At 51.8% G+C, this 26,319-nt stretch overlaps 2 protein-coding genes across 15 annotated transcripts in view; one reads left to right on the plus strand and one right to left on the minus strand.

Moving 5' to 3' along the window:
• The window catches only part of SPTAN1 (spectrin alpha, non-erythrocytic 1), a 61,405-nt gene extending 60,424 nt beyond the window's left edge, over nucleotides 1-981 (plus strand). For all 11 annotated transcript variants that reach the window (XM_030294168.1, XM_032595644.1, XM_030294172.2 and 8 more), the window contains 2 exons: nucleotides 65-212; nucleotides 519-981. In XM_030294168.1, coding sequence (XP_030150028.1) covers nucleotides 65-212; nucleotides 519-644 — 274 coding nt within the window. In that variant the 3' untranslated portion in view covers nucleotides 645-981. The remainder of the gene's footprint in view (nucleotides 1-64; nucleotides 213-518) is intronic.
• Nucleotides 966-21,456, minus strand: DYNC2I2 (dynein 2 intermediate chain 2). 4 transcript variants are annotated; one of them, XM_030294179.1, is made up of 9 exons: nucleotides 21,271-21,456; nucleotides 9,632-9,880; nucleotides 4,439-4,548; nucleotides 3,766-3,923; nucleotides 3,069-3,178; nucleotides 2,397-2,564; nucleotides 1,962-2,194; nucleotides 1,522-1,679; nucleotides 966-1,321 (listed from the first exon to the last, which is right to left on the minus strand). In XM_030294179.1, the coding sequence occupies exons 1-9, from the start codon at nucleotides 21,454-21,456 to the stop codon at nucleotides 1,083-1,085; spliced, it is 1,611 nt and encodes a 536-aa protein (XP_030150039.1). In that variant the 3' UTR covers nucleotides 966-1,082. The 4 variants fall into 4 exon arrangements, with proteins under 4 accessions (XP_030150039.1, XP_032451537.1, XP_032451539.1 ...); XM_032595646.1 differs by lacking the exon at nucleotides 21,271-21,456 and adding an exon at nucleotides 18,260-18,426; XM_032595647.1 differs by having other exon boundaries at nucleotides 1,073-1,321; nucleotides 1,522-1,621.
• Between the last annotated feature and the right edge of the window lie 4,863 nt (nucleotides 21,457-26,319).

Here is a 26,319-nt window from a genome sequence, read left to right on the forward strand (position 1 = left end):
GGAGGCAGCTCGGTCTTCGGCTCCTCCTGTGCCCCCCTTGCTCACTGCACTCGCTCCTCCCCAGGGACGGCCACGTCTCCCTGCAAGAATACATGGCTTTCATGATCAGCCGGGAGACGGAGAACGTCAAATCCAGCGAGGAGATCGAGAGCGCCTTCCGGGCCCTGAGCTCCGAGGGAAAGCCTTACGTGACCAAGGAGGAACTATACCAGGTCTGGGGCTCTGCTTCCCTACCCTGGGGACAAGGGTTGAGGTTTCCTTTGGAAAGTAAAGCCTGAGATTGCCCCGGGGTCAGGGTCAGGGTCAGGGTCAGAATGAGTCTAAGTTAACAAACCTCCCTTTTGAGCCCTCTTCTTCTGGGTGCATTTTATCCCCATTTACCAGTGAAACTCACTCCAGACCTGTCTGAAGCGGCTCTTAGAAGTGGCTGTGGTCTCTGGGCAGGGACATTCCCGATGTCCGCACCTCCCCCGGGTGTCAGCGGACTGGACTGACAGGTGTGGTCCCTTCCCCTCCAGAACCTGACTCGGGAACAAGCCGACTACTGCGTCTCCCACATGAAGCCCTACGTGGATGGCAAGGGCCGCGAACTCCCCACCTCCTTCGACTACGTGGAATTCACCCGCTCGCTCTTCGTGAACTGATCCCGCTCCTCGCTCCGCCCGGCCCACGCCGCCCGCCCTGCCGTTGCCTTGCTGCATGACACCTCCTCTCTGTGCTCTTAAGATATTCCAGTGTTACTTTCCAATGTGAGCTTAAGTCCGCTTAGCCTGGGAGAAGACTTAGTAGAAAATGGTGCTTCGATAAACCGCTTCCGGTCAAGTCGCACTTGCCCCGTTGCCGTGGGGACCCAGATTCCCTTCGTGAAGCCCGCTGCCCCATTCCGACTCGGCAATCTCGGCGGCGGGCCAGATCCCCTCTTGTTCTCTCCCCTCCCTTTTGTTTTCACGTGAAAGACAAATAAATGACTTGACTCCCCCAGAAGCTCGTGTTGTCTTCATTCGGCCTCTGTCGGAACTCCAGAGCCTAGCTCAGGTGCAGCTTGCTCCTGCCCCCAACCCCCACCCCCACCCCAGTTGTCCTCAGGTGGCCACCTCTGCTGCCAGCTGCTCCAGGTCCTCTGTCTCCCGGGGTCCTTGTTCAGTGAACTCGGTGCTCAGCTGCCACACCTTTACAGTGCCCTTGGCGTCACCGGCAGCCAGGAGCTGAGTCTGTTGGCGATTAAACTCAAGACAGTAGACCGGGCTATCATCCTGGGTTTGCTTGATTGAAACTGTGGGTTTCTGGGAGCTTTTCTGTAGGTCAAACAGCTGCACGTCACCTGCAGGGAGAGAGAATCATGGGACAAGAGGCCCAGAACAGTGGCCTGTGCACCCAGGAAGAGAAACTCACGGCACAAGAGAAGTCCACCTGGTTTAGCCCTCCTTCCCCCACCTGCTGCCTCTCCCCAGCTCAGAATTCCAAGTACGTGCTGGGCCTGTATCACTTAAATGGATCTGAGCCTATCGTCCTATTTCCTACCTTCCCCGGAAGCAGCCGCAAACACCAAGGGGCGCACTGGGGACCAGCGCACGGCAAACAGGTACTTGTGGGACAGCTGCAGGGAGGCCAGGGGCTGGGCCTGCAACATGGAGTACAGGTGGATGTGGCCGTCGGTCCCCGCACTCAGGAAGAGATTCCTGGACAGGATGAAGGGCAGAGAGCCAGGCAAGGGGATGAGCACCGGGTGTCCTGCCCAACTCCCCCTGGGCTGTCACGTTCCTGAAAAGTCTCCGTGGACCCCCAAACTGGGAATCCCCTTAGGGAGAGAAGGGCCAATCCCCGGGAGCCAACCACCCGAGCGCCGGGTAGGAGGGCTCAAACAGCGAAGACCTGGGCCCAGGCCAGACCGCAGGCCCTGTAGGCCGCTCTATGGGGCTTCCTCACCCTCCCTGTGCCAGGTGCCCCGTGGCCTCCTCTACCTGTGGAAGGGGGAACAGCTCACAGAGTAGATGGGACCACCATGGGGAGAGAAGGTGAACCGTGCCGGGGCCCGCAAGGGCACAGAGCTAGGCATCCGCGTGAGGGCGGCCTCTTCTGCTGCCAGGGAACACTTGAGCGGGAAGCCACCTTCCGTGCCCAGAACAAAGAGGCTGGGGTCAAAGCCGGAGAAAGCCACCGCCGTAGCACCCACCTCGGTCTCCCCCCGGGGAGGCTGTGGAGAAATGAATGGCAGGGCAGACAGAGCCAAGGGAATCCGGTCAGAGTCCCACAAGAGCCCGGTCACGCGAGCGGGAGCCACGGGACCTCAGTTGCTAGCACCGCTGCCCGTGCCGCCTGCCGCCACCCCCAAGGCCCACTTGCGGGGCTCCTACGGTGGGCGGGCGGGCGGGGGCGGCAGCTGGGGCCCCGCGTACCTTCTTTAGCTTGGTGTTCCTCGGGAGCTGCTGCACGACCAGGGCGAAGCCCTCCGTGAGCTGCAGCTGGCCCGCCCCGCCCCCCTGCCAGAGCAGCACTTTCCCGTCCGTGGCCACACTCAGCACCTGGAAGCGGTGGCTGTGCCGGGGCTCAGGTAGCCAAACCACCTGGGACAACGGGGTACGGGACCAAGGTCAAGAAAGAGCTGCTTGCTCCCCAGGCTGCCCCCATTTCCCAGCAAGACCGGCGGTCACCCTCATCCCCCCACTACCCCTTCTCTTGCGGGAAAACCAAAGGGGGGAATTCTGGGGGAGGCCCGGAACCGCCTCACACACCTGGGGGCAGGCCCGAGGGTTCCGAGCTCCCTCCCTGAGACGCCAGGATAGCTGGGAGCCCCACATGGCCACTCGGAAGTTGGGGGAGCTGGGAATGGCCCAGGGCCTGGGCGTGGCAGGGGGGCGGGTGTGACTTCTGCCCCGGGAGCTAAGAATGCCAAAGAATGCTGAAGGCCTCTGTCCCTAACTGCCAACTCCTTGGTGACCTGCTGTGGCTGTGCGAGCAGGCCCCCTCTCTTCCGTGTCACCTCAAGGAGCGGGCCAGTGACAGCAGCACTCAGCTCAGGGAGAAGGGGAAGGTGCCTCCCCGCCCCCACCGCGGCCCACTGCTCTGACCTGGTACACAGGGTCGGTGTGCGTGTCGTCCGTCAGGCCCGTGCGCCACAGCAGCGGGTCCTCGGGATGGCTCACGTCCCACACCAGCACCTCACCACTGTACAAGCCGCCTGCGGGACCAAGCGCGCCCGGACGAGAGCTGACTCACGCGCAACAACCCGGCGCCCCAACCCAGCACCAGCCCCGCCCGCCCAGGGTGCAAGGACGGGGAGCCGCTTCCCCAGAGTCGCCCGGGGGGAGGAAAAGTCCTGCCCTCCCCCCACTCCGGCCTGCTGTGCCCCCACCCACCCACTGCCAGGCTGATCTCCAGGCCCGGCACCCTGCCGTGCCCTCCAGCACAACCCCTTTCCCAACACGTGTGGCTCCCGTCACCACCCATGGCTCCCCGAGGGTGCCCATGTCGCCCTGCCTCGACTCCTGAGCAGGATGCACCCTTGCATGGCCCACACCCCATCAAGACTCAGCGAGGACCCGCCAACGCCCCCACCACCTCCTCCCCCTCCCCTTCTTCCTCCCCCCTCCCCCTTTCCTCCCCATCCTCCTCCTCCACGCTCCACAACTGGCACGGCATCCTCACCTGAGCCCAGGGCTCTGCTCCCCAAGCAGACCTGCCCCAGCTGTGCCTGGGGGCCGAGGGCCCAGTGGAGAGCTCCCCTGTGGGCACCCTGCACAGGGTGGGGAGCAGAAGACGGCTCACCTGCGACATGGGACGGCTGCGTGGGGTGGAAGGCCAGGCACATGACGGCGCTGGGCACCTCCACCGCTGCTGACGGCTGCTGGGGGTTCAGGCCTCGCCTGTCCAGGTTCCAGGCACACACGAAGGACTTCAGTGTGCTCCAGTCCCCGTCGTCCAACCTGCACAGGGACATGCCTGAGCCGGCTCTGCCCCGAGGCCAGGATCTCGCCCCCGCCCTGCTCCTAGCACCAGACCCGCCACCCACCCACCGCCCCCAGATCAGCCTGCGTCCCCGTCACACCCAGACCGTACTGGGTGCTGTAGTGGCACAGGTTCCTCCACAGCACAGTGGCAGGACCTTCTCTAGAAAAGGGTTCCCGAGGACCAAGATGGGTCCACACGATAGCAGGGTTGGGGAACTGTGGCCCATCAGGAAATGGCTCACGGAGAAGAGGGGGCAGGCCCAGGGCGCACTGCCCTATGCTGGCAGGTGGGCACCAGGACTGTGGGCTCTAAGCCCCTCCCTCTGCTGCTCTTTCCAGCCAACCTGGTGCCTAGGCGGCCTCGAGAATAAAAAGACTCCCAGAATGGCCAAGCTCCAGGCCAACCTTCGCCACACAGACAGGGAGAAAGAGGCTTAAACCAGAGTCTGAGGACCTCCCATTGCCCCACAGCCACCCCTGCTGCCACTCACCGGCCATAGGCACAGGCCACCACGGAGCCGGTGGTGTTCCAGGAGACACTGGTCACATGCAGACCCTGCCCCTGGGCTGGGGGGTAGCCCAGGGTGTGCAGACACGTGACCTGCAAGAGACAAACCATCCCTAGCCCTGAGCCACAGAGCCACCCAACAGGCGGCCTTGTAGCCACCTAAAAAACACTACATACAAGCTTGGACCTCCAAAGCCACCCAGGTCCACTGCCCGGTCCTGAAGGGAAATGTAGAGCCTTCATCCCAACACCACCCCAAATAGGATACTTCCAGAAACCCAGAAGAAAGGATCTTACGAACCGAGACAGATGCCAGGTTCTGGCTCAGAGTAAGACCCTGTTCTGTACACAGTTTCAAAAGCTCTGGCTTCTGGAACTGGATGGTGCTGTATGTGCCAGTAGACTATGCACCTGGAAATGGTTACAGTTTGGGGCGCCCGGGTGGCTCAGTCGGTTCAGCGTCCGACTTCAGCTCAGGTCATGATCGCGCGGTCCGTGAGTCTGAGCCCCACGTCGGGCTCTGGGCTGCCCCTCCCTGGCTTGCACTCTGTCTCTCTCTCAAAAACAAATAAACATTAAAGCAATTTTTTTAATGGTTACAATTTTATGAAAAAAAATTTTTTTAAACCTCTGGCAGCTTCCCTCTCAGCCCATAGCAGCCTGGCACACCAAATGAAAAGGCTGGCAGTGCTGGCCACTGTGAGCGATCAGCCCAAGGTTTCTGGGAGGTGATGTGCCACACAGATCAAAACGTCTGTGAAAAGCTGCGTACTCCTTGACCTTATGACTCCATATAAAGAGACTACCCGATGGAAAGAATCTAAAACGTGTAAAAAGCTGTATGGTGGGAACCCTCACACACTGCTAGCAAGGACGGAGAACGGCAAGGCCACGGTGGGGAGACAGTCTGGTGGGTCTTCAAAAGCTAAAACATAGAGGCACCACACAACCCAGCAATTCTGCCCCTAGGTGCACGCCCAAGAGAACTGAGCACACACGTTTACAGGGGCGCCCTGCTGGCTCTGTCCCTGGAGCATGTGACTCTGGATCTCAGGGTCGTGAGTTCAAGCTCCACGCTGGGCACAGAGATTGCTTAAAAATTTTTTAAAGATTAAAAAAAAAGCTGTCAAGTGTGGTAGGAGGTGGAGGGAACTCAAGAAAACCTTTTGGGGGGGGGGGTGCCTGGGTGGCTCAGCCAGTTGGGCATCTGACTTCGGCTCAGGTGATAATCTTGCAATTTGTTGAGTTCGGACCCGCGCCAGGCTCTGTGCTGACAGATTGGAGCCTGGAGCCTGCTTTGGATTCTGCATCTCCCTCTCTCTCTGCCCTTCCCCTACTCATGCTGTGTATCTCTCCCTCTCAAGGATAAATAAACACTAGGAAAAATAGAAGGAAGGAAGGAAGGAAGGAAGGAAGGAAGGAAGGAAGGAAGGAAGGAAGGAAGGAAGGAAGGAAAGAAAGAGAAAGAAAGAAAGAAAGAAAGAAAGAAAGAAAAAGAAAGATAAAAGAAGCAAGGGAAAGAAGAAAAAAAGAGAAAGAAAGAAAAGAAAGAAAGAAAGAAAGGGAAAGAAAGAAAGAAGAAAGAAAGAATAAAAAAGAAAGAAGGGAACGAAAGAAAGAAAGAGAAAGAAAGAAGAAGAAAGAAGGAAAGAAAAGAAAAGAAAGAAAGAAAGAAAAAGGAAGGAAGGAAAGAAAGAAGGAAGGAAACAAACCTTTGGGGTCTGATCACATTCGGTTTCTTGATCTGGGTTCTGGCTCCACAGAAATGTTTTACTTTGGAAAACCACAGGCCTGGACACTTGTGGTTTGTGCACTTTTTTACGTCATGTTCAACTAAAGTGTACATCAGAAAGGCACCACAGACATTAAGTTATTTGTCACAACACCACGTATACCTGCAACCCACTGCTTATACCCAGTGCACTTTATTTTTTTTTTTTTAATTTTTTTTTCAACGTTTATTTATTTTTGGGACAGAGAGAGACAGAGCATGAACGGCGGGAGGGGCAGAGAGAGAGGGAGACACAGAATCGGAAACAGGCTCCAGGCTCTGAGCCATCAGCCCAGAGCCTGACGCGGGGCTCGAACTCCCGGACCGCGAGATCGTGACCTGGCTGAAGTCGGACGCTTAACCGACTGCGCCACCCAGGCGCCCCTACCCAGTGCACTTTAAAATCTGAACATAAACCTACAACGTGGGAGAAGCAGGGGGACAAGGGACTTCTCTACACCTTCACTGTGGCGGACACGTGTTGGCCGAGACTCAGAACGGCATGGCCATGCCTGGGTGGCTCAGTCAGTTAAGCGTCTGACTTCGGCTCAGGTCACGACCTCACAGTTCGTGAGTTCGAGCCTCGCGTCAGGATCTCTGCTGTCAGCACGGAGCCTGCTTCAGATCCTCTGCCTCCCTCTCTCTCTACCCCTCCCTTCCTGCTTGTTTTCTCCTCCCCCCTCCTCAAATAAACATTAAAAAAAGAAAAAAGAAAAAAAAAGACTCAGACTGGCACAAAGGGTGAACTGCCTGCACAGAGAACACACCTGGATAAATTCGGCTCAAAAAAATAAAGTGTATGGATGAAACATTAGGTGGTGTTTTATTTTTATTTATTTTTATTTTTTCGAGAGAGAGCGTGTGCAAGCAAAATAGGGACAAAGGGAGAGGGAGAGAGAGAATCTCCAGCAGGCTCCACGCTCAGTGCAGAGCCTAATGTGGGGCTCAATCTCATGACCATGAGATCAATAGTCAGAAATCAATAGTCAGATGCTCAACCAACTGGGCCACCCAGGCTCCAATTAGGTGTTTCAAAAGGACAAGTGTGAAGTCTCCATAGCAACCTGACAACACAGAACAGGCTTTGCTCCTGACCAGAAAAGACCCCAAGACTGGCCACAGTGACTCACAGCTGTCAACACACGTGTGAAACAAGAGGCAGGAAACAACAGAACCAGGAGGTCGGCGGTTCCAATGGGAGACCCTGGGTGGCCTCTTCCTTATCTCCAATTTCTAAGCTTTCCACAAGGTTGTCCCACTGATTTCAGAATTCTGACATTATGGTTTCTCGTTAAGAGCAGCATCCCAGCCCTTCCAGAGCTACTACAGCAGTGCCAAGGACAATGATGAAATGTCAAGGCCAACACGTTGACGGAAGTAGAGAGAAAAACCCCAAGACAGTAACTCCACCATGAGGGAATCAACAAAGAACTGATGCAAAACAAGAAGTGGGAGGACAGACCCGCTGTCAATGTGATATAACAGCAAACTGCTAACGCCCTCCTCTGCCCAATGCTCTCGCACCACTAACACGCGGGGCTGTCCAGGGCCAGCTCACCAGGCTGCCACTCAAAGGGTGCAGACTGATCTCCCGCCTACCTTCCCGTTTCTGGAGGATACCTCTCTAGAAGTGAAGCTGGGCGTCCACCCACAGGGGACTCAGATAAAGGACGACGTGTCCGTGCAGTGGGACCCAGTGTAGCCGCTGGGACGCCTACAGCACCTTTGTAGGAACTGACATGGAAAGCTCGAAGTGAAAAAGGTCATCAGGAAAACATACAGTGCTTTCCACTTGTTTAAAATGTTCTCAGTGACAACACTAGTGATGATACTTGTGTTAGTGTAACACAGAGAAGACTCTAAAGGCGTGTGGGCGTGGGAACAAAGTGTCCCCTCCCACTGTCTACATGGTATATGTTCTGTATTTCTATACTGCCTGGACTTGTTATAATGAACATACATTGCTTCTGTAGTCAGAAACCAGATATTTTGGCACCTGGGTGGCTGAATCCGTTAATAAGGGTCCGAGTTCAGCTAAGGTCACGATCTCACGGCTTGTGAGTTCGAGCCCCGCATCGGGCTCTGTGCTGACAGCTCAGGGCCTTGAGCCTGCTTTGGATTCTGTCTCCATCTCTCTCTGTCCCTCTCCTGCTCATGGTCTGTCTCTCTCTCGCTCTCTCTCTCAAATTTAAAAAAACATTAAAAAAAATTTTTTAAAGGGAAAAAAATGTATTTTTTAAAGGGGGAGAAAGTAACACCCACTTGGACCAAGTTAATCCATAGAAATGTGGGAACGTGCTAATAATAAAGAACAAAAGCTTAACCTCTGTAAAATTGGGTGGTGGGGCGGTGGGGGCGGGGGGGCACGAGCAATGGCAAGGAGAGACAACATGCTGGGCTCTTCCTCTTCCCTGAGCCCTTCTTGTGCCCGGCTTATAAGGAGTCAGTGACTGCCCACTGAGGTGTGGCCTCGGCAACTGCATTTCAGAATGATTTTGAGGACTTCCCTCAAACTGATTTTCCCATGCCTTCCAGTGACTTGGTGGGAAGAGGGCAGAGGAGGGGGAGGGGCTAGAACAGGGCTATGACCTCTGAATACATAGTTACTCATCTGCTTCTACAGGAAGAAAGCACTGTATAAAAAAAAAAAAAAGTTTGGCTCAGAACTCCAAGGCTCCCCAGTCGAGGGCCCGCAGCCGTGTGAGCGAGCAGCCTGTCCACAGTGGAGGCTGAGGCCCAGCACGGAGCAAAAGCCAAGAGCCCCCCATTCATCTCAAAGCCTAGCCTGCCTGTGCGGCCGGACACCTAAGTGTACAGGGTCACTCTGAGCTGAGCCTCGGAGACACTGAAGTCACTAGAGCATGGCAGTGAAACCAGACAGACCAGGGCTCAAATCCCAGCTTGGCCCGTTACAGCTGGGTGACCGTGGACAAGTCAGTTAGCCTCTCTGGGCCTTGTCTATAAAACAGAGATCATCCAAGTACCGCCTCATGCCGCTGTGCTGAGGAGTAAATGAGACGGCACAGAGAGCCCTCACCACATGGTGCCAGGGGAGACAGCCGAGCAGTGGACAAAGTCTGGTCCAGAGTCAGACTCCCCACGTTCAAGCCTTGCCTGTACTGCTGACTAGCTCCATGTGATCCCAGAAAAATCGTTTCAACTCAGGAGCCTCCCCATCCCCAGCTGTAAATGGAGGTAACCACAAACTACTTCTTGACAGCAGGGAAGGCTCGATGACTTACTCTCATAAAACTCAGCTCAGCACCTGGCAAAAAGTAAGACCTCCATGAACGCAGTCACTATTATTGCTATTAACAGCATCTGGCCTAAGAGGACTTCAAACGGGGGCGGGCGAGGCTCAAGCTGGGGCAGAGGAGGAGGGCGTCCCAGGCTGCAGTTCCCTACCGTTGGCTGCTGGTCTGTCCAGTTCACCTCGAAGCCGTCAAAAGCGTGGCTCTGCCAGTTCTTATTCAGCTCTCGAATAACCATGGCCTCCACCCTCCGAAGAAAGGCTGCAAGCCTGGGGCTGTCGTGCTGGGCCACAGTCCGCACGCTGACCGGTGCAGGGACCTCGGTCTGCACCTCAGCATCCGCATGCTTCCGGGTCTGGACAGACGCTTCAGCAGTGGCAATGCTCGCCGTCTGGCAACTTTTCTGCAGAAAATCAAAACCCAGTGGTCACCAGTCAGCGGTCAGTGGTCACCAGTCAACCCAGGTCACTAGTGACCGCCTGCCTGGGCACTCTGTTCCCCCTACTAAACAGCACTCCTCCTGCGCTGCTGCTTACCCTCAGGCCAATGGGCCTCTGGTCATCCTGCCTGCCCCAGTCTGTCCCTTTGCTCTTGTAACTGGCCCATCTTTCAAAGGAGGAGCCCGATCTGTGCGCTATGGGTGAAGATGATCCCTCAACCCTCCAATGTGCACTGGGCCACAGTGAGTGGTTCAGGGGTGGTCAACATGATCCAGTAAGAGCCTGACACAGGACTTTTGGTGACACTAGGACACCATTTGGAGGGGATGCTGGAGTGTCACTTTTCTTTTTTTTTCCCAGGAGTGCCCATTTGAAGATCCTGACAACAATAAGAATCCTGTAATATTACAGCCAGCAGTGGTCATCCCAGCCAGCACAGGGAAGCATCGCAGACCTGGCCACCAGCATCTCCCTCCCTTCGCAGGCCCCTTCCAAGGTGCCCCCATGATCAAAGGAAGCAGGTGAGTCTGTGATGAGCTAGTTGGTAGAAAGAAGGCAGGCTTCTCCCCAGCTGCCTCTTTTCTCCACCCTGACCTCTGTCTCCAATTCCTTGTCCCCTCTTTAGCTGGCCACAGGGATAGACATCAGATCAGGGAAGGAACTACCAGCCTCCCTTTCTTATGAACAGGACCCATCATTTATCAAATGAGGGGGCCTAGCAGATCGTCATCTGCAAGAGGCTCTGCTCCCACAGCCCCTCGACCAGGCACCTGAACGTGCAGGGCAACGGCGAGGCCGGGAACCCCTGTGCACCTCCCCCACCGGGCTTGGGAGGGCAGAGCTGTGCACTAGGCCAGTGCTAGTAAGCCTAAAGGAAGGGAGCGGGCCCCACACAGGGGCAGCTCTTCCTAGTATATGAAACACCTGTCCCCACGCTCCCCATCACATTCCACTAAATTGTCTTTTCTTATCCACCTCCCATTAAATGGAGTTCCTCCAGCATCAGAACCCTGTCTGATCTCTATACCCAGCACTTTGCACGTATTTGGCACACGGCACAAGCCCATTTAGACAAGATATATGTACATATATTTTTATATATCTATCTCCACTACACTGTATTATGTTGTATACACACATAGACTATATGTATTACACATATACTATTTACATATATTTCCTTTACACCACACACACACACACACACACACACACACACACACACATTATTTACTGAGTGTCCACTTGCCAGGCACTGTCTGGGTACTATGGATACAGCAGAAAACAAAATGTGCAAAATCCCTGTGCCCGAGAAGCTTCCACAGGGGTTGGGGGTACACGAACAAGAAAATACCCACCAACTACCTATGGTGCCAAGTGCAGCAGATGTGTGGGAGAGAAGGGAACAGCCAGGGAGGTCTCTGGGGAAATGGCACTTGAGCTGAGGTGTGAAGGACAAGGGGAGAGCTGCAGGAGAGGGTCCTGGACAGAGATGGGAGGGGGAGGCCAGAGCAAAACCTTACAGTAGAAAACGTTCCGTGCTCAGACACTGGACAGCAGGTGGCGTGCCTGGCCACAGTGGGTAAGGAGGGTGGCCCGAGCACAAGGGCAAGGCCAGGGAGGTGTGGCCTGAGTGGGTTGTAAGCAGGGCCATGGCTTTTTGGCTGCTCGGGAAGAAGCGAGGAGCAGAGGACAGGTTTGACAACCAGTGGAATGTGATGGCAAATTCTGGGAAAAGAGAACACAGAAGCAGTTCTCCTGGGCCTCGTTTAGACCGAGATGCCTCCCATCCACATGGAGGTGTTGAGGATTCCCGAGAGCGGTTGCAAGGCGTGAGGCTCTGGAGAACATCCGACAGAGACATGACTTGAAACCACAGCACTGGAGGGGTCCACCAAGGGAGTGTGCACACTGAGGAATTCGTGGATGGGCATGAGGATCAGAAAGCATACAGGCTTGGGGTGCCTGGGTGGCTCAGTTGGTTAAACATCTGACTTCAGTTCAGGTCATGATCTCACGGTTCATGGGTTGGAGCCTCGTGTCGGGCTCTGTGCTGACAGCCCGGAGCCTGGAGCCTGCTTCGGATTCTGTGTCTCCCTCGCTCTCTGCCCCTCCTCTGCTCGTGCTCTGACTCTCTGTCTCACAAAAATAAATAAAATGTAAAAAAAAAGAAGAAGAAGAAGAAGAAAGAAAAAGAAAAGAAAGTAAAGAAAGTATACAGCCTGAGCCAAAATTCTAAGAGACTGGGTGAAAATCAAACTTCCAGAAGCCACAATGATGGCGAGAGTATTAGTTACTAAGTGCTAACTCAGGCACTGTCCCAAAAGTTTTACCCATATCTTATTCATCCTCACAACCACCCTATGAAGAAACTCCTATTTTTGCATTACTAACATCGACACTAAGGCACAAAGAAGTAATTCACCCAAGACCACACGGCAAAGAGGTGATCACAGTAGGGCTTGAATTCAGGCAGTCTGACCTGTGACACGAAACTGCCCCTCAGCCATGGTGTTCTCACCCAGTCTAACATCCTGGACACTCATCACATCAGATAAACTCAGAAAAAGTTTCTAAAAGAATGTTACCCCAATGACTTAATCTAAGACAAAAATGTCCACAAGATAGCAAGCTGTTACCTTTCCATCTACTTCCATTAATATTTCTTTGCTGGGGCGCCTGGGTGGCTCAGTCGGTTGAGCGTCCAACTTCAGCTCAGGTCATGATCTCACAGTTTGTGGGTTCGAGCCCCGCGTCGGGCTCTGTGCTGACAGCTCAGAGCCTGGAGCCTGCTTCTGATTCTGTGTCTCCCTCTCTCTCTCTGCCCCTCCCCCACTCATGCTCTGTCTCTCTCTCTCAAAAATAAATAAACATTAAAATTTTTTCTTAAATATTTCTTTGCTGCTTGCTTATTCAGACAAAAGACAAATGTCAAAACACTAGGGAAAATTCACAGAGGAAAAAAAAAACTTAAAACCAATGACATGCTGCACCCACAATTTTTTCTGTGAATTGGTAGGAAGCTACTATCATTATTCTCTTTTCACTCTGGGACAACTAAGTAGTTTCCACAGTTCAAGATCTGATTATCTGGCCCGACCCTGATCCGTCCCATACATCCCATCCCATCTGGGGATGAAGCCCCAAAGCCTCCAGAAGGGAAGGGCTTGCCCAAGGATACCCTGTGTAGACTGGTACCTTCTGTGCCAGGCAGTGTGTGGCTGGACTGAGGCTCCCATAACAAGCCCTCTGAGACATCAGAGAAGAAGTCAGGGAAGAATGAGATCCTTGCTTCCTGGGCCTCAGCAAGGTCAGGAAGAGGAGTGTTAAGGATGCTGGGCTCCCACACCTCCGAGGCAGAGGCACTACAGGAGGGACTGGGACCAGACTTTAATTACACTGGGAGGTGTGGCCAAGGGAAACAGAACAATTCCCAAACCAAGATCACCAGTCACCACGCTCTGGAGTCTGAAGTCCCAGTGACCTCCAGCAGAGAGGAAGGCAGTGAGATTCAGGGACCAGAACCCAGTGTGGGAGCCCAGCTCTCCTGCCCCCAGGAGAGCCTGCAGACACCCAGAATGTCAGGACTCCTACCCAAGCCACCAAATGTGTCCCGATACCAGGACTGTAGCTTCTGACTAGATGAGAAGTGGACGCAAACCTAGGCTGGGCCAATCCAGCTCTCTCAGGGAAATTCACAACAAAGATTTAACAAGATGGCACATGCCTAGAACTGAAACCTGGAAACGTTGGCCCCAACAATTAGCCAGGGCCACAACCAGGAGACAAGCAGAGACAGGCCTCGGGGGAAACATGGTAACATCAGAGTTGAGAGGTGGGGGACCCCCAAAGTTTCCTAGATTCCTCAGGACCAGCTGCACCTTCAGAGGCCCAGGAGACGTCCGGCATCCTGAAGAGAAGTGCTTGACAGGAGCTGGTTTGGGCTGGTTTCTGTCACTTGCTATCAGAGTCCTACACTGACCCCTAGGAAGACTCCCTGACTCCCAGACCAATACCCCTCAACGCCTCACTTCTGAAATAATGGGTCTCTAGCTGGCATCTAGGACTGGCCGATCAATTTCAGGAACACTGGTGATGACAGAGGAAACGGCCCCACTGGGTCAGGTGATCAGCCACCACCCCAGGCCCCGAGGGGTGTGCTGAGAGAATACTGGGCTCTGCCTTGCATTCAGGTTCAGGCTGAGATTGACCAATGTCAGGTTAACTGTGCTCATGTGTGATTCAGTCATTCAGAAACCAGCCAGCCAGAAAAATGTATTCAGGGGGGATCACTATGAGGCATGAGTACTTCAAAGTCATGAGTAGAACAGTCACCTTCTTACTAAAAATATACATTCTAGGGGCACCTGGATGGCTCAGTCGGTTAAGTGTCTGACTCTTGATTTCAGGTCAGGTGATGATCTCACAGTTTGTGGGATCAAGCCCCACATCAGGCTCCACTCTGACAGTATAGAGCCTGCTTGGGACTCTCTCTCCCTCTCTTTCACCTCTCAAAATAAATAAACTTAAATAAGTAAATAAATAAATAAATAAATAAATACACACATACATATATACATACATACATACACACATTCTAGGGGTGCCTGGCTGACAGTGCAGAGCCTGCTTAGGATTCTCTCTTTCCATCTCTCAAAATAAATAAATAAAACTCTTAAAAAGAAATACATTCTAGGGGCGCCAAACTGGCTCAGTCAGTAGAGCATGTGACTCTTGATCTTGGGGTCATGAGTTCAAGCCCCATGTTGGGTACAGAGATTATTTAATTTTATACATTCTAGATCTCCTCGACTCTACAATGTATTGTTTATAAAACATTCCAATTGTTTAATAATAGCTCTTCAGGGGAAAACTAGATTAAATACACAGGCCATCTGTGAAACACACCGGTTTTTAAGATGTGTCCTATGACTGAGGAACATCGCCATCCAGAGAGAATGCGTCTTGGAAGGTCTGAGACGATGTGCAAAGGGAGGCCAAGCCCCCGTTAATCCCTTGGGTACTAACCACTACCAGCAAACAGGAGCAGCACAGCATCTCATTTCATCAACCAGCCTGGGCCAGCACATCTGACTCGAGCGCAAAAGGACCTCAAAGACCATTCTAGACCTGACTTCTCAACGGGCAGGCCCCAGAATCCCTCAGAAGCTTGCTAAAACACAAGCTGCCTCCTCCAGCAGGGGGGCCGAGAGTGTGCTTTGTGAACAAGCCCCCGGATGATGCTGAGGCTGCAGGTACAGAGGGCTGTCACTCAGACCCCACCTGTGGGTCTCACCCATCTGTATGCTTCCCAGGGCCACAGCCCAGGGTCCATCGCCTCTTGCCCCCACCCCACCCCCACAGCACAGACCATGCTCTCACACACCCCCCACTTCTACCTCTGTCACTCTGGGAGCTGAAGCTTCACCTGGGGTGGGGTGAGATATGGTTCATCCCGGAGGCTGAGGGATGCTGTTAAGCCCACCTGAAGGACGCTGCTGGGCAGGTGGGGTGCGTGTGGCCTGTCGCTGTCACCTTGCCACATCCAGCGGGCCCACTTCAGATCCTCCTCCCCAGAATTTCCCTTGTCCTCGGGTGGCCGTCACCCCCAAGGCCTCCCCCCCTTCCACCTCCTTCCCCATCAAGTCCTGCACACACACCTGATGAGAACACAGGTATGATGGGAGCAGAGAGGACTCCGGCCTGAGCCAGCATCTCTGGGCCCACACTGCAAACCCCATGAGCGAGCACCACAATTTGACCCAGGTGTGAGGCACAATTCACAGCTAATGAGCAGACAAGGTGAGACAGGAATGTCTTAGATGCGAAGTTGAGCTGAGTGGGTTTCCTTTTTTTTTTTTAATTTATTTACTTTTGAGAGAGACAGAGACACACAGTGTGAGTAGGGGAGGGACAGAGCGAGAGGGAGACAGAGAATCAGAAGCAGGCTCCAGACTCTGAGCCGTCAGCACAGAGCCCGATGCGGGGCTCGAACTCATGAACCGTGGGATCGTGACCTGAGCCGAAGTTGGACGCTTAACCGATTGAGCCCCCCAGGCGCCTCCAGCTGAGTGGGTTTCGTGGTGGGATACAGGGAGGGACAACTGTCTCACCAGAGGCCTCTGAGAACGTAGAGTAACGGAACAATCTCCGGTTCATGTGAACTTGCCTCTTAGTATATCGGGGCAACAAACAGCTACTCAGAGAAGAGCGTGGAGCCAAGAGCCAACCAAGAGGACAATCGCAGACGTTTCCATGGAAGTTGGGAGATGCGTTAGGCTACACAACCTTGAAGCTGCAATTACTGCCGACTACCTTGGTGTCGTCTTGGTCTTTCAGTGTGCTCTCATGCCCCTTGAAAAAAAAATCTAGTATGGAAACTGTGTAGCAAACCCAAAGGTAGGGAACCAAGGATTTAATTCTCCTTGAAAATTTGTAACAGGCCAGACCCAGGTTCAAAACAAACGCCCTCCAGCAGGGGGTGACATTGGCTACAGAAGCCACCAAGGCGAAGAGGCAGCCTGGGAAGAAGGAAGAGCCGGTGGGCAGGCAGCTAGTTGAACTCCAAGCAGGGGAGGAGAGTCGCAGCCTATGTGGGATGTCAGCACACAAGAAGATTATTCAACCCAGTATTTCCTGGGTGCCTCCGGGAGGTGCAAAAGTACACAAGACCCACTCCCTGCCCTCTGGGAGCTCACAGTCCCAGAGACACAGACCTGAATGTCAAAATGCATTCCATGGATGGAAAAGTTCCAGAACCAAATAGTGGTGATGGTTCCACATTGTGAACGTACTTGACACACTCAATTGTACACTTAAAAATTGGGAAATTTCTGGGGCGCCTGGGTGGCTTGGTTGGTTGGGCGTCCGACTTCGGCTCAGGTCATGGTCTTGCGGTCTGTGAGTTCGAGCCCTGCGTCGGGCTCTGTGCTGACAGCTCAGAGCCTGGAGCCTGTTTCAGATTCTGTGTCTCCCTCTCTCTGACCCTCCCCTGTTCATGCTCTGTCTCTCCCTGTCTCAAAAATAAATAAACGTTAAAAAAATAAAAAATAAAAAAAAAATAGGGAAATTTCTATTATATGTACCTTTTTTTAAAAAGTTTTTTATGTTTATGTGTTTCTGAGACAGAGACAGCATGAGTGGGGGAGGGGCAGAGAGCGAGGGAGACACAGAATCGGAAGCAGACTCCAGGCCCTGAGTCGTGGGCACAGAGCCGAATGCGGGGCTCAAACCCACAAACCACGAGATCATGACCTGAGCCGAAGTCGGACGCTCAACTGACTGAGCCACCCAGGCTCCCCCCCCTTTTTTTAGTTTTTTTTTAACAAACTTTTTTTTTTTAATTTTTTTTTTTTTTAAATTTTTTTTTTTTTCAACGTTTATTTATTTTTGGGACAGAGAGAAACAGAGCATGAATGGGGGAGGGGCAGAGAGAGAGGGAGACACAGAATCGGAAACAGGCTCCAGGCTCTGAGCCATCAGCCCAGAGCCCGACGCGGGGCTCGAACTCACGGACCGCGAGATCGTGACCTGGCTGAAGTCGGACGCTTAACCGACTGCGCCACCCAGGCGCCCCTTTTTTAATTTTTTAAATGTTTTTTTAAATTTATTTTTGATACAGAGAAAGAGTGTGAGCGGGGGAGGGTCAGAGAGATGGGGAGACACAGAGTCCGAAGCAGGCTCCAGGCTCTGAGCCATCAGCACACAGTCCGACGCGGGGCTCAAACCCACCAACCGCGAGATCATGACCCGAGCCAAAGTCGGACGCTCAACTGACTGCGCCACCCAGGCGCCCCATATGTATCTTTTTAAAAAAATTTTTTTTATGTTTATTTATTTCTGAGACAGAGAGAGAGAGCACGAGCGGGGGAGGGTCAGAGAGAGAGGGAGACGCAGAATCCAAAGCAGGCTCCAGGCTCTGAGCCATCAGCACAGAGCCCGACGCGGGGCTCGAACTCACAGACTGTGAGATCATGACCCAAGCCGGAGTCGATTGCTCAACCGATTGACACAGCCAGGCGCCCCTCTGTTATGTGTATCTTTCCACAATTTTTTTTTTTTAAGTAATCCCTACACCCAACATGGAGGTCAAACTCACGACCCCGAGATCAAAAGTCACATGCTCTACCCACTGAGCCAGTCAGGCTCTCCACCACAATTTTTAAAAAATGAAAAAAAAACACAGCCCACATTTTCCTAGGATCAGCATTGGGCTGGCTTCAGAAAGGTAATGCTGCTGCTGGAAAGGAAGATGCATTCAATTGGTGGTCTCGAATTTTGCTACCTATCAGAACGACCTGGGGAGCTTTAATAAAACCAGATTCTCAAGTCACAACACATACCAATGTAGCCAGAACCGCTGGGAGCCAGACATCCATATTTTTCAGGAGTCTCCAGGACATTCCAGTGTCAACCATCTGGTTTGAGAAACCGCAGATGAGCAAGGAGGGATGATTAGGCACCCTCTATCTCAGGCAGCTGGACTGGTCCCTGACACTCCTCTGCCATCCGAGCAGCCCTAGGCTTTCAAACTGTTTTCTTATCCACAATCTCATTTAACCCCTCACAAAGGGGTGCCTGGGTGGCTCAGGTTCCGTTGGTTGATCCATCCATCCCCTCAGGAAGTATTCTACCAAGGACCCATTTTGCAGAAGAAGAGATCATGCGACTGGCCCAAAGCCCTAAAGAGGGTGTGCACCCCGGTCTTGAACCAAAGTCCAGGACCCTATCCCTCTGTAAACAGATTGGAATATGACAAGAAAAGCCAGGTCAGGCCAAAGACCATTAATATTAAAAAAAAAAAAAGGGGGCGCCTAGCTGGCTCAGTTGGTAGAGCATGAGGTTCCTGATCTCGGGGTCGTGAGTTCAAGCTCCATGTTGGGTGTAAAGATGACTTTAAAAATAAAATCTGAGGGGCTCCTGGGTAGCTCAGTGGTTAGGCGTCCGACTTCAGCTCCGGTCACGGTCTCGCGGTCCGTGAGTTCGAGCCCCGCGTCGGGCTCTGGGATGATGGCTCAGGGCCTGGAGCCTGCTTCTGATTCTGTGTCTCCCTCTCTCTCTGCCCCTCCCCCGTTCATGCTCTGTCTCTCTCTGTCTCAAAAATAAATAAAAAAAAAAAAGTTAAAAAAATAAAAATAAAATCTGAAAAAAATAAAAAACTAAAAAAATTAAAAAAGAAAAAAAATCCATCAATGGAACATGGAGGTACATTACAATATTGCACCACTACATGGGCAAAAAACCACTGTCCAACTTTTCCAAAAAAACTTTTTAAAAAATTAAGAAACTGTATTTAAAAATTAGCTAAAACACTCATCACAGCACTTATTGATAAGAAAAAAAATGTAAACTGCCTAACAACTCATCAAAAGAGACTGGTTAAATATATGTGCTGCCGAAGCGAGCACAAGAGACTGGTTAAATAAAATGAAGTTACAAAAAAAAAATTTTTTTAACATGGACATTTGTTCAGGATGTATTAAGTCTATGAAATGTTGTGCACAGTGTGATTCCGTTTTTATTTAAAAAATGGGGCAGGGGCGCCTGGGTGGCTCAGTCTGTTCAGTATCCGACATCAGGTCATGACCTCGTGGTCCAGGGGTTCCAGCCCCGCATCCGGCTCTGTGCTGACAGCTCGGAGCCTGGAGCCTGCTTCGGATTCTGTGTCTCCCTGTCTCTCTGCCCCTCCCCTGCTCACGCTCTGTCTCTCTCAAAAATAAATAAACATTTAAAGAAATTTTTTTAAATGGGGCAAAACAGACAAAGCACGTACAAGTCGAATGGCTGGGGAATGGGGTGATTTTTATTTCCACTTTTTTTTTTTTTGCATATCCAGATTTTTTCTAAATTTTGGGCACACAACTTTTATAAAGAGAAAAAACTATTTTGGAAAAAGCCATTTACCTTCTTCCGTCCCTTGCAAAATTCTTACAACTTAACAAAAAAATCTGCTTCAGCAAGACAGGGGATGCTAGTTCAAGGGAACCACCCTCACAGATGAGAGCTTACACCTCCAGTGTTAGAATTAGTTCTTAGAACCTTACAGCTTAAAGCTATAGTTACAACAAAATGAACCTGCCTCAATTTCATTCTCTGTAAGGAAAAAAAAAAAAAAAAAAAAGACGGATTCAGCGGTTCCCAGCCTAAAGTCTTCTAAAACCTGAATCTTCAGCGAGCAACAGCTGTGTGATAAGGATGGAGATCAACTAAAATACCCACTTCGCTTTTCACCAGAACCATTTCTGTGCAGCCTGGTTAAGTGGGGAGTGCTTTCCAGGTAGATCAAATCCAGGCTCGAGACCCGCAGGCACACTACTGGCCTGAGGCAAGAAACCGGTCTTCCAGAGTTAGACTTCATTGGAAAACTCCCCAGTGTCCGGGAGGACCTAAGGTCTGCTGATGGGGTCACTCGCGCAGCAAGCTAAGCCTCTTCTGGTAAATGTGCGGCACCCTACAACGCCCCCCCCATACCCATTTTCACCGAGGGGACGCCAACATCCCTACAATGATCTGCAAGGCACTACCTGACCCTCTCTGACCTCAACTGGGACCACTCCCCCCTCTCTCATTCCTCGCCAGCTCTGCCACCGCCTCAAAACACAAGATCTGCTCCGACACCAACCCCAGGGCCTTTGCACTTGCAGTTTGCGCTGTCTGGAGGTTCTACCTCAGGTATCCACTTGGCTCACTCACTCCTCCCGGTCTTTGCTCAACTGTCGCCTTCTCGGTGAGGCCCACCCACCCTCTCACTCTCCAAACCAGTCCTTCTGATCCCGCACCCTTCTTTTACTTTTGTCCATGATGGCGCTACTCGCCCTCTGACACACGACAAAATTTAATTGCGTAAGTTGCCTATGGTCGCTGCCCTGCAAACGGCCCCAGGTCAGCTCCAGGAGGGACTTCATTCACTGACGGGTCCCCAGCGCCACAACGGCTCTTGGCACACAGCAGGCCCTCAAAGTCCGCACAAAGACCCCTCCGGAGAAGACCTGGCACCCGGGAGCCCCGCCTCCTCTAAAAAGCCTCGTTTTGTGTGCTTTTCATTAAACCACTCGTGTCTCGACCTTAAATGCGCTTCCTTCTTCTTTTTAAAGGAAAGTTAGTTTGAAACGCCTGAAAACTGCGGTTCACACAAAATCCTTCAAAACATGGGGTCTTCAGATGTTTTTAAGGAAAACCCCTTTTGTTGTTGGGTCTGGGGGGAGACTGGCACGGGAATGCCACAAGGGCGGGCCTCCGTGGGTTAAAATACAAAAATAAAACGGGGGGACCCCAGAACCTGGCCCGGAGGCCGCGCGCGGACGGACCCTCGCCCTCCCTCCCGCGTCGCCGCGAGTCGGGCCCGCGCCCTCACCGTCTCCCGGCGGATGCCCTGGACGCCCCTCCACTGAGAGGGCACAGACGCCACGCCCAGGGTCTCGTCCTGCAGCGGCCCCGGCCGCCCCGGCCCCCCGGCGCTCGCAGCCCCGCCTGTCGCCAGCGCCTCAGCTCCCGCGCTTCCCGCCCGGCGGAACGGCCCGGGCTGCGCGCGGGTTGCCATGGAGATAGTGCCGCCCTGTCGCGCCTGCGCACTGCGACATGACCTTCGCCCCTGCGCCTCCAGAGCGGAAGCCTGGGGAGGTGAGGCTATCGGCACCATTTTTTAATGGGTCAGACAGCCACCTCCGAGACCTGAGAGAACGAGATAAATTATTCTTTTTGGCCAGTGTGTGACAAACCCGGCCAGTTTTGGATACTCCATCCCCAGGAGGGGCACGCCTGAGCATGTGCGGGTACCCCTGGCCCGGGAGGAAAGTGCGGAAGTGGGGCACCGTGCCAGGCTCAAAGATGGCGCAGAGCGGCCGGGCGCAGAGGCGAAGACTGGAGGCTGCGACCAGAGTGCGCTGATGAGTTGTGGGGCCTGGGAGTGCCCAGCGGAAAAGTTGGGCCCTCCCAGCAGATCCCGCTCCAGACTGCGGCCACTTCGAGGCCTGGTGCTCACTCTCTGCTCCGTAGTTTCTGCCTCGATAGAATGGTGATTTAAAATATCCATATGCGGATCGGGAGTTTGGTTGGATCATTGGAAGGCCCAAATGAGGTCGAATACAGAAGACTGCTTGTTACATCGAAACTAAAGACCCAAGTAACTACCAGTTATTGGGTGTGTGTCGTGCGTCGGTCGGGCAGAGCCCAGAGATTTATGTATATTGAACTTATTAAATGCTCAAAACAACTCTATGAAGAAGCAACTGCTCTAAGTCCCATGAGGGTGCCAGTGGTTTGAGAAGTAACTGCGCCGCTCATCCAATAAAGCCCACAACACCTTTGCACAAGCCCCCGCAGATTGCTGCTTGGCCACAAAGCCCGCTTCTGGGCTTCTCGGCGGGTATCCTCCCGCCAGGTCCTCTGCGCTGCCTTCTTTCTATCCCTGAACTCTTCAGGGATGCACCAACTCTGCACCCCCCCCCCCTCACACAACGGAGTCCTCATTTAGGACCCTGTTCCAGCCAAGGCCATAAAGACTGATTAGATTAACAGCACTGGGGGCGGGGGGCGGGGATGGAATGCAATAGAAATTTCTTCCAAAAAGAACCAGACAAAATTCTCCTTGTGAGGCCCTCTTAACGCTAAAGAATGTACACATGTCACCAAAGATTCCAAAAACCACGCTCAAAAAGAAGCTCAAGGCTGTGGGAGTCAAGAGGCCTAGATTTGAACACTGTTTGAATAGTGCCGTGTCCTCTTTAGTAGACTTGGTAATTCTCTGGGCCTCGGTTTCCCAGCTGTAAAATGAGGCTAGTAAGACTGGACCTGCTTTACCTGACCAAGGAAAATATTTCAGGAAGAGAAGAGTGGTCCACAGTATTAAATTCCCCAAACAGGTCAGTGAGGATAAGGCCAGAAAATAGATCAGCCACTGAAACTGGCGTTCTGAATGATATCTGATGACCTTAGTGAGAACAATTTCAGTGGAATACGGGGAACAAAAGTCAGCCTGCAGAGGGTTTAAGAATGAAAGAAGGAAGTAGAGAAAGTAATGGACATTATTGACCAGCTAAACACAGGAAGTGGGTACGAGTATAAATTGGTAAAATCTAATTGAAGGGTAATTTGACCTTAAAGTCTCCTCTTTAATCTAGAAATCTTACTTGCGGGAATTTTTCCTGGGTCAACAATTACAGGTCTGCACAGATGTTGAGCCCCAAGGATATTCAACAACACATCATTTATAATAATATTACCACAATAATAGTAGGATCCTGCAGTCAACCTAAATTTCCAAGCAAAGTCATGCCATACAACAGGTGTTCACTAAATATCTGAGAAAGAATGTGTAGTAGGCCTTTAACGGAGTATTTCTGACACACGGTATAGAATCTCAGGTGGCTATTAGCAGTGTCATTATAGACGTTTAAAAGTGGCAAAATGTGTAGCACATTAAAGTTTCTATAAAATGCAATTTACAGATAATGTATCCTGTTTCTATAACAATGTCTATTTCTAATAAAATCTAGGAATATAGATCTAAATATTGATCGCAGCTGCCTCTGGGTAATTTAAATTTCATTTTTTTCTCTTTGGGGCATTCAAGTTTTATGTGGCCTATTTGGGGACAAGGAGAAGGGCAGTTGGGCAGCAAGTGAGCCTGTGGTGTCTGTCCAGTCCTCATTTCTCTCACCCTGAAGCAGCAGGCTCTCTAGCCCATCCTCTGTTACCCTGACAGCAACTCAAACTCCTCTGCCCAGCCTCTGGGACGCCCCTCCCTGCTCTCTTAACTTTCAGTCCTCCCTGGAAGTGTTACTTGCTAAAGGGACCAGATCCCAAACCCCTGTTATTGGCTCCCAGGGGACTAAATTTCTCTCCTCTGGAGCACTCCTCAAACTTGTAAGTAAGTGACAAGGTACTAATGCCTGTCTTTGCCCCAGTGGGGCTTGGCAAGCCTCACCACCATAGAGACCACAGGTGTCCCCAGAAGCCCAGCACTGTGCCTGGCATACAGCAAAGACTAACTGAATGCCTAGCCGCTGGTAAGTACAGTTTCCAGCCTAATAGGAGGCCAGAGCCCCTTTTAAATCTCAAATGGCTTATCAGGCCATTTCCAGGAAGCTTCCTGCTTCCTACCTCTCTACTCCTTGCTACACAAAAAGTTCAGTAAATGTATGTTCAGAGAACATTCAAATGCCTTCAAAGAGGCCCTTGCAAAGAGTCAAAAAAGAAGGCATCCCCATTTTATGGGGGCCTGGGTGGCTCAGTCAGTTAAGCGTCCGACTTTGGCTCAGTCATGATCTCACGGTTGGTGAGTTTGAGCCCCACATCAGACTCTGCTGACAGCTCAGAGCCTGGAGCCTGCTTTGGATTCTGTCTCCCTCTCTCTCTGTCCCTCTCCCACTCGTGCTCTGTCTCTGTCTCTCTCAAAAATAAATAAACGTTAAAAATTTTTTTAAAAAGAAGGCATCCCCATTTTAAAACTCTGTTGGCAACTATTTTAGGAATGTTCAGTTCTATTTAATAAACAACTCAACTTTTGAATGTCCATACCACGCACCAAGGATGAAACAAGAAATATAATAACACCTCCTAGCATATGGGGTCCTCGCCATGTGTTAAGCACTTTGCATGAATTCTCACAACATCCTGATAGGTCAGATATTATGTCCCACCCATCACAGAGGTAGGAAAGAACAAAGGCTCAGAGAACCTCTTGACCTGCCCAGGTCATGCATAGCTGGTGAGATGGAGGTTGGGTTAACACCAGAACGGCCTGATTCAAAAGGCCATGCTCCTTCCTTTAAATTTTTTTCAATGTTTATTCATTTTCTGAGAGAGAGAGAGAGAGAGAGAGAGAGAGAGAGAGAGAGAGAGAAGGCCAAAGAGAGAGGGGGACACAGAATCGGAAGCGGGCTCCAGGTTCTGAGCTGTCAGCACAGAGCCCGACACAGGGCTTGAACTCAGGAACTGTGAGATCATGAGCCAAAGTCGGATGCTTAACCCGACTGAGCCACCCAGGCACCCCATGCTCCTTCCTTTAAATCACTCTGTGCCTCAACTATCTTGTCTGTAAAACTGGGATGCTAGTGTCTATGTCTTCGGGGTTGAGATAAGATTGAATGAGTTAACACTTGAGCACAAAGCAGTGTGCCTCGTATGCATCAGTACATCATACTTTTTAATCATTTTTTAAGTTTATTTATTTAAGTCATCTCTACACCCCACATGGAGCTTGAACTCACGACCACAAGATCAAGAGTCGCACGCTCCTCTGACTGAGCCAGCCAGGCGCCCCATTACTCCTTAATTATTAACATTATTATTACCACCAAGCCATAAGGGGTCAGGGAGGCCATCCAAAGGGAGGCTGGGCCTTAAAAGATGGGTGAGATGAGTCCTGAGTAACACTGAGCACAGTCTAGGTATGTGCACACATACACATTTGGGTGTAGCCATCCAAATAAATGCTGTCTTCCCCAAGTTGCCACCAATTATGTGCCAGGTGCTACACTAGGTTCTGGGGACTGAGAAAGTTCTGCCTTCGCCAAGCTAACAGGTTGACAAGAGAGACAGGAACAATACCCCGTGAGTCAACTCTGGTGACGCCAGGGATGTGCGGCCAACAAAGGACCCTCATGAAACTGGGGCTCATGAAGGTCCTCTGGAAGGAGCGGGTTTCTAGGCTGAGGTCTGAAGAAAAAGAAGTCATCCACACAGGAAGAACTCAAAGGTGGAAATGGAAGTAACAACAGGGAGAGAGTTTTACAGGTAGTTTCTTTGAAGAAAGTCCTCAAGACAAGAGAGAACCTGGTACCTTGAAGTGGCAAGTGACCCCAGACTGGATCATGCACGTGTTAAAGGTATAAGGAGGAGTGCCTGGGTAGCTCAGTTGATGAAGCATCTGACTTCGGCTCAGGTCATGATCTTGCGGTCTGGGGGTTTGAGCCCCGCATCGGGCTCTGTGCTGACAGCTCGGAGCCTGGAGCCTGCTTCGGATTCTGTGTCTTCCCCTCTCTCTGCCCCTCCCATGCTCAGGTTCTGTCTCTGTCTCTCAATAATGAATAAATTTTTAAAAATTAAAAAAAAAAAACAACTTTAAAGGTAAAAGGAGTTTGGATACCAAAAACCATAGATGGGTTTTCAGCAAGAGAATGACCTCACTGGATCTATGTACTTTAGGAAGCCACCTGGCTGCAGAATGAAAAATGGATTGTGACAGCTAGATTCTATTAGCCCAGGGCAGCCCCACCAATTCACTATGTTTAAGGTGGGCTCTGGGATTTCCCTGGTCATTCTTCGGTGCTCTGAAGTTTAAGACCTATTTGTTCAAGAGGTATTCCAGAACCATTTAGAGTAAAGGTGTATCAGGGACATAAGAGCCGCTCAGAAGAGGAAAAATCCCATGGAGTTCTGAGCTGTAGACATTGCCTCAGAG

Source organism: Lynx canadensis, chromosome D4 (genome assembly GCF_007474595.2).
Source record: "Lynx canadensis isolate LIC74 chromosome D4, mLynCan4.pri.v2, whole genome shotgun sequence".
Lineage (NCBI taxonomy): Eukaryota > Metazoa > Chordata > Mammalia > Carnivora > Felidae > Lynx > Lynx canadensis.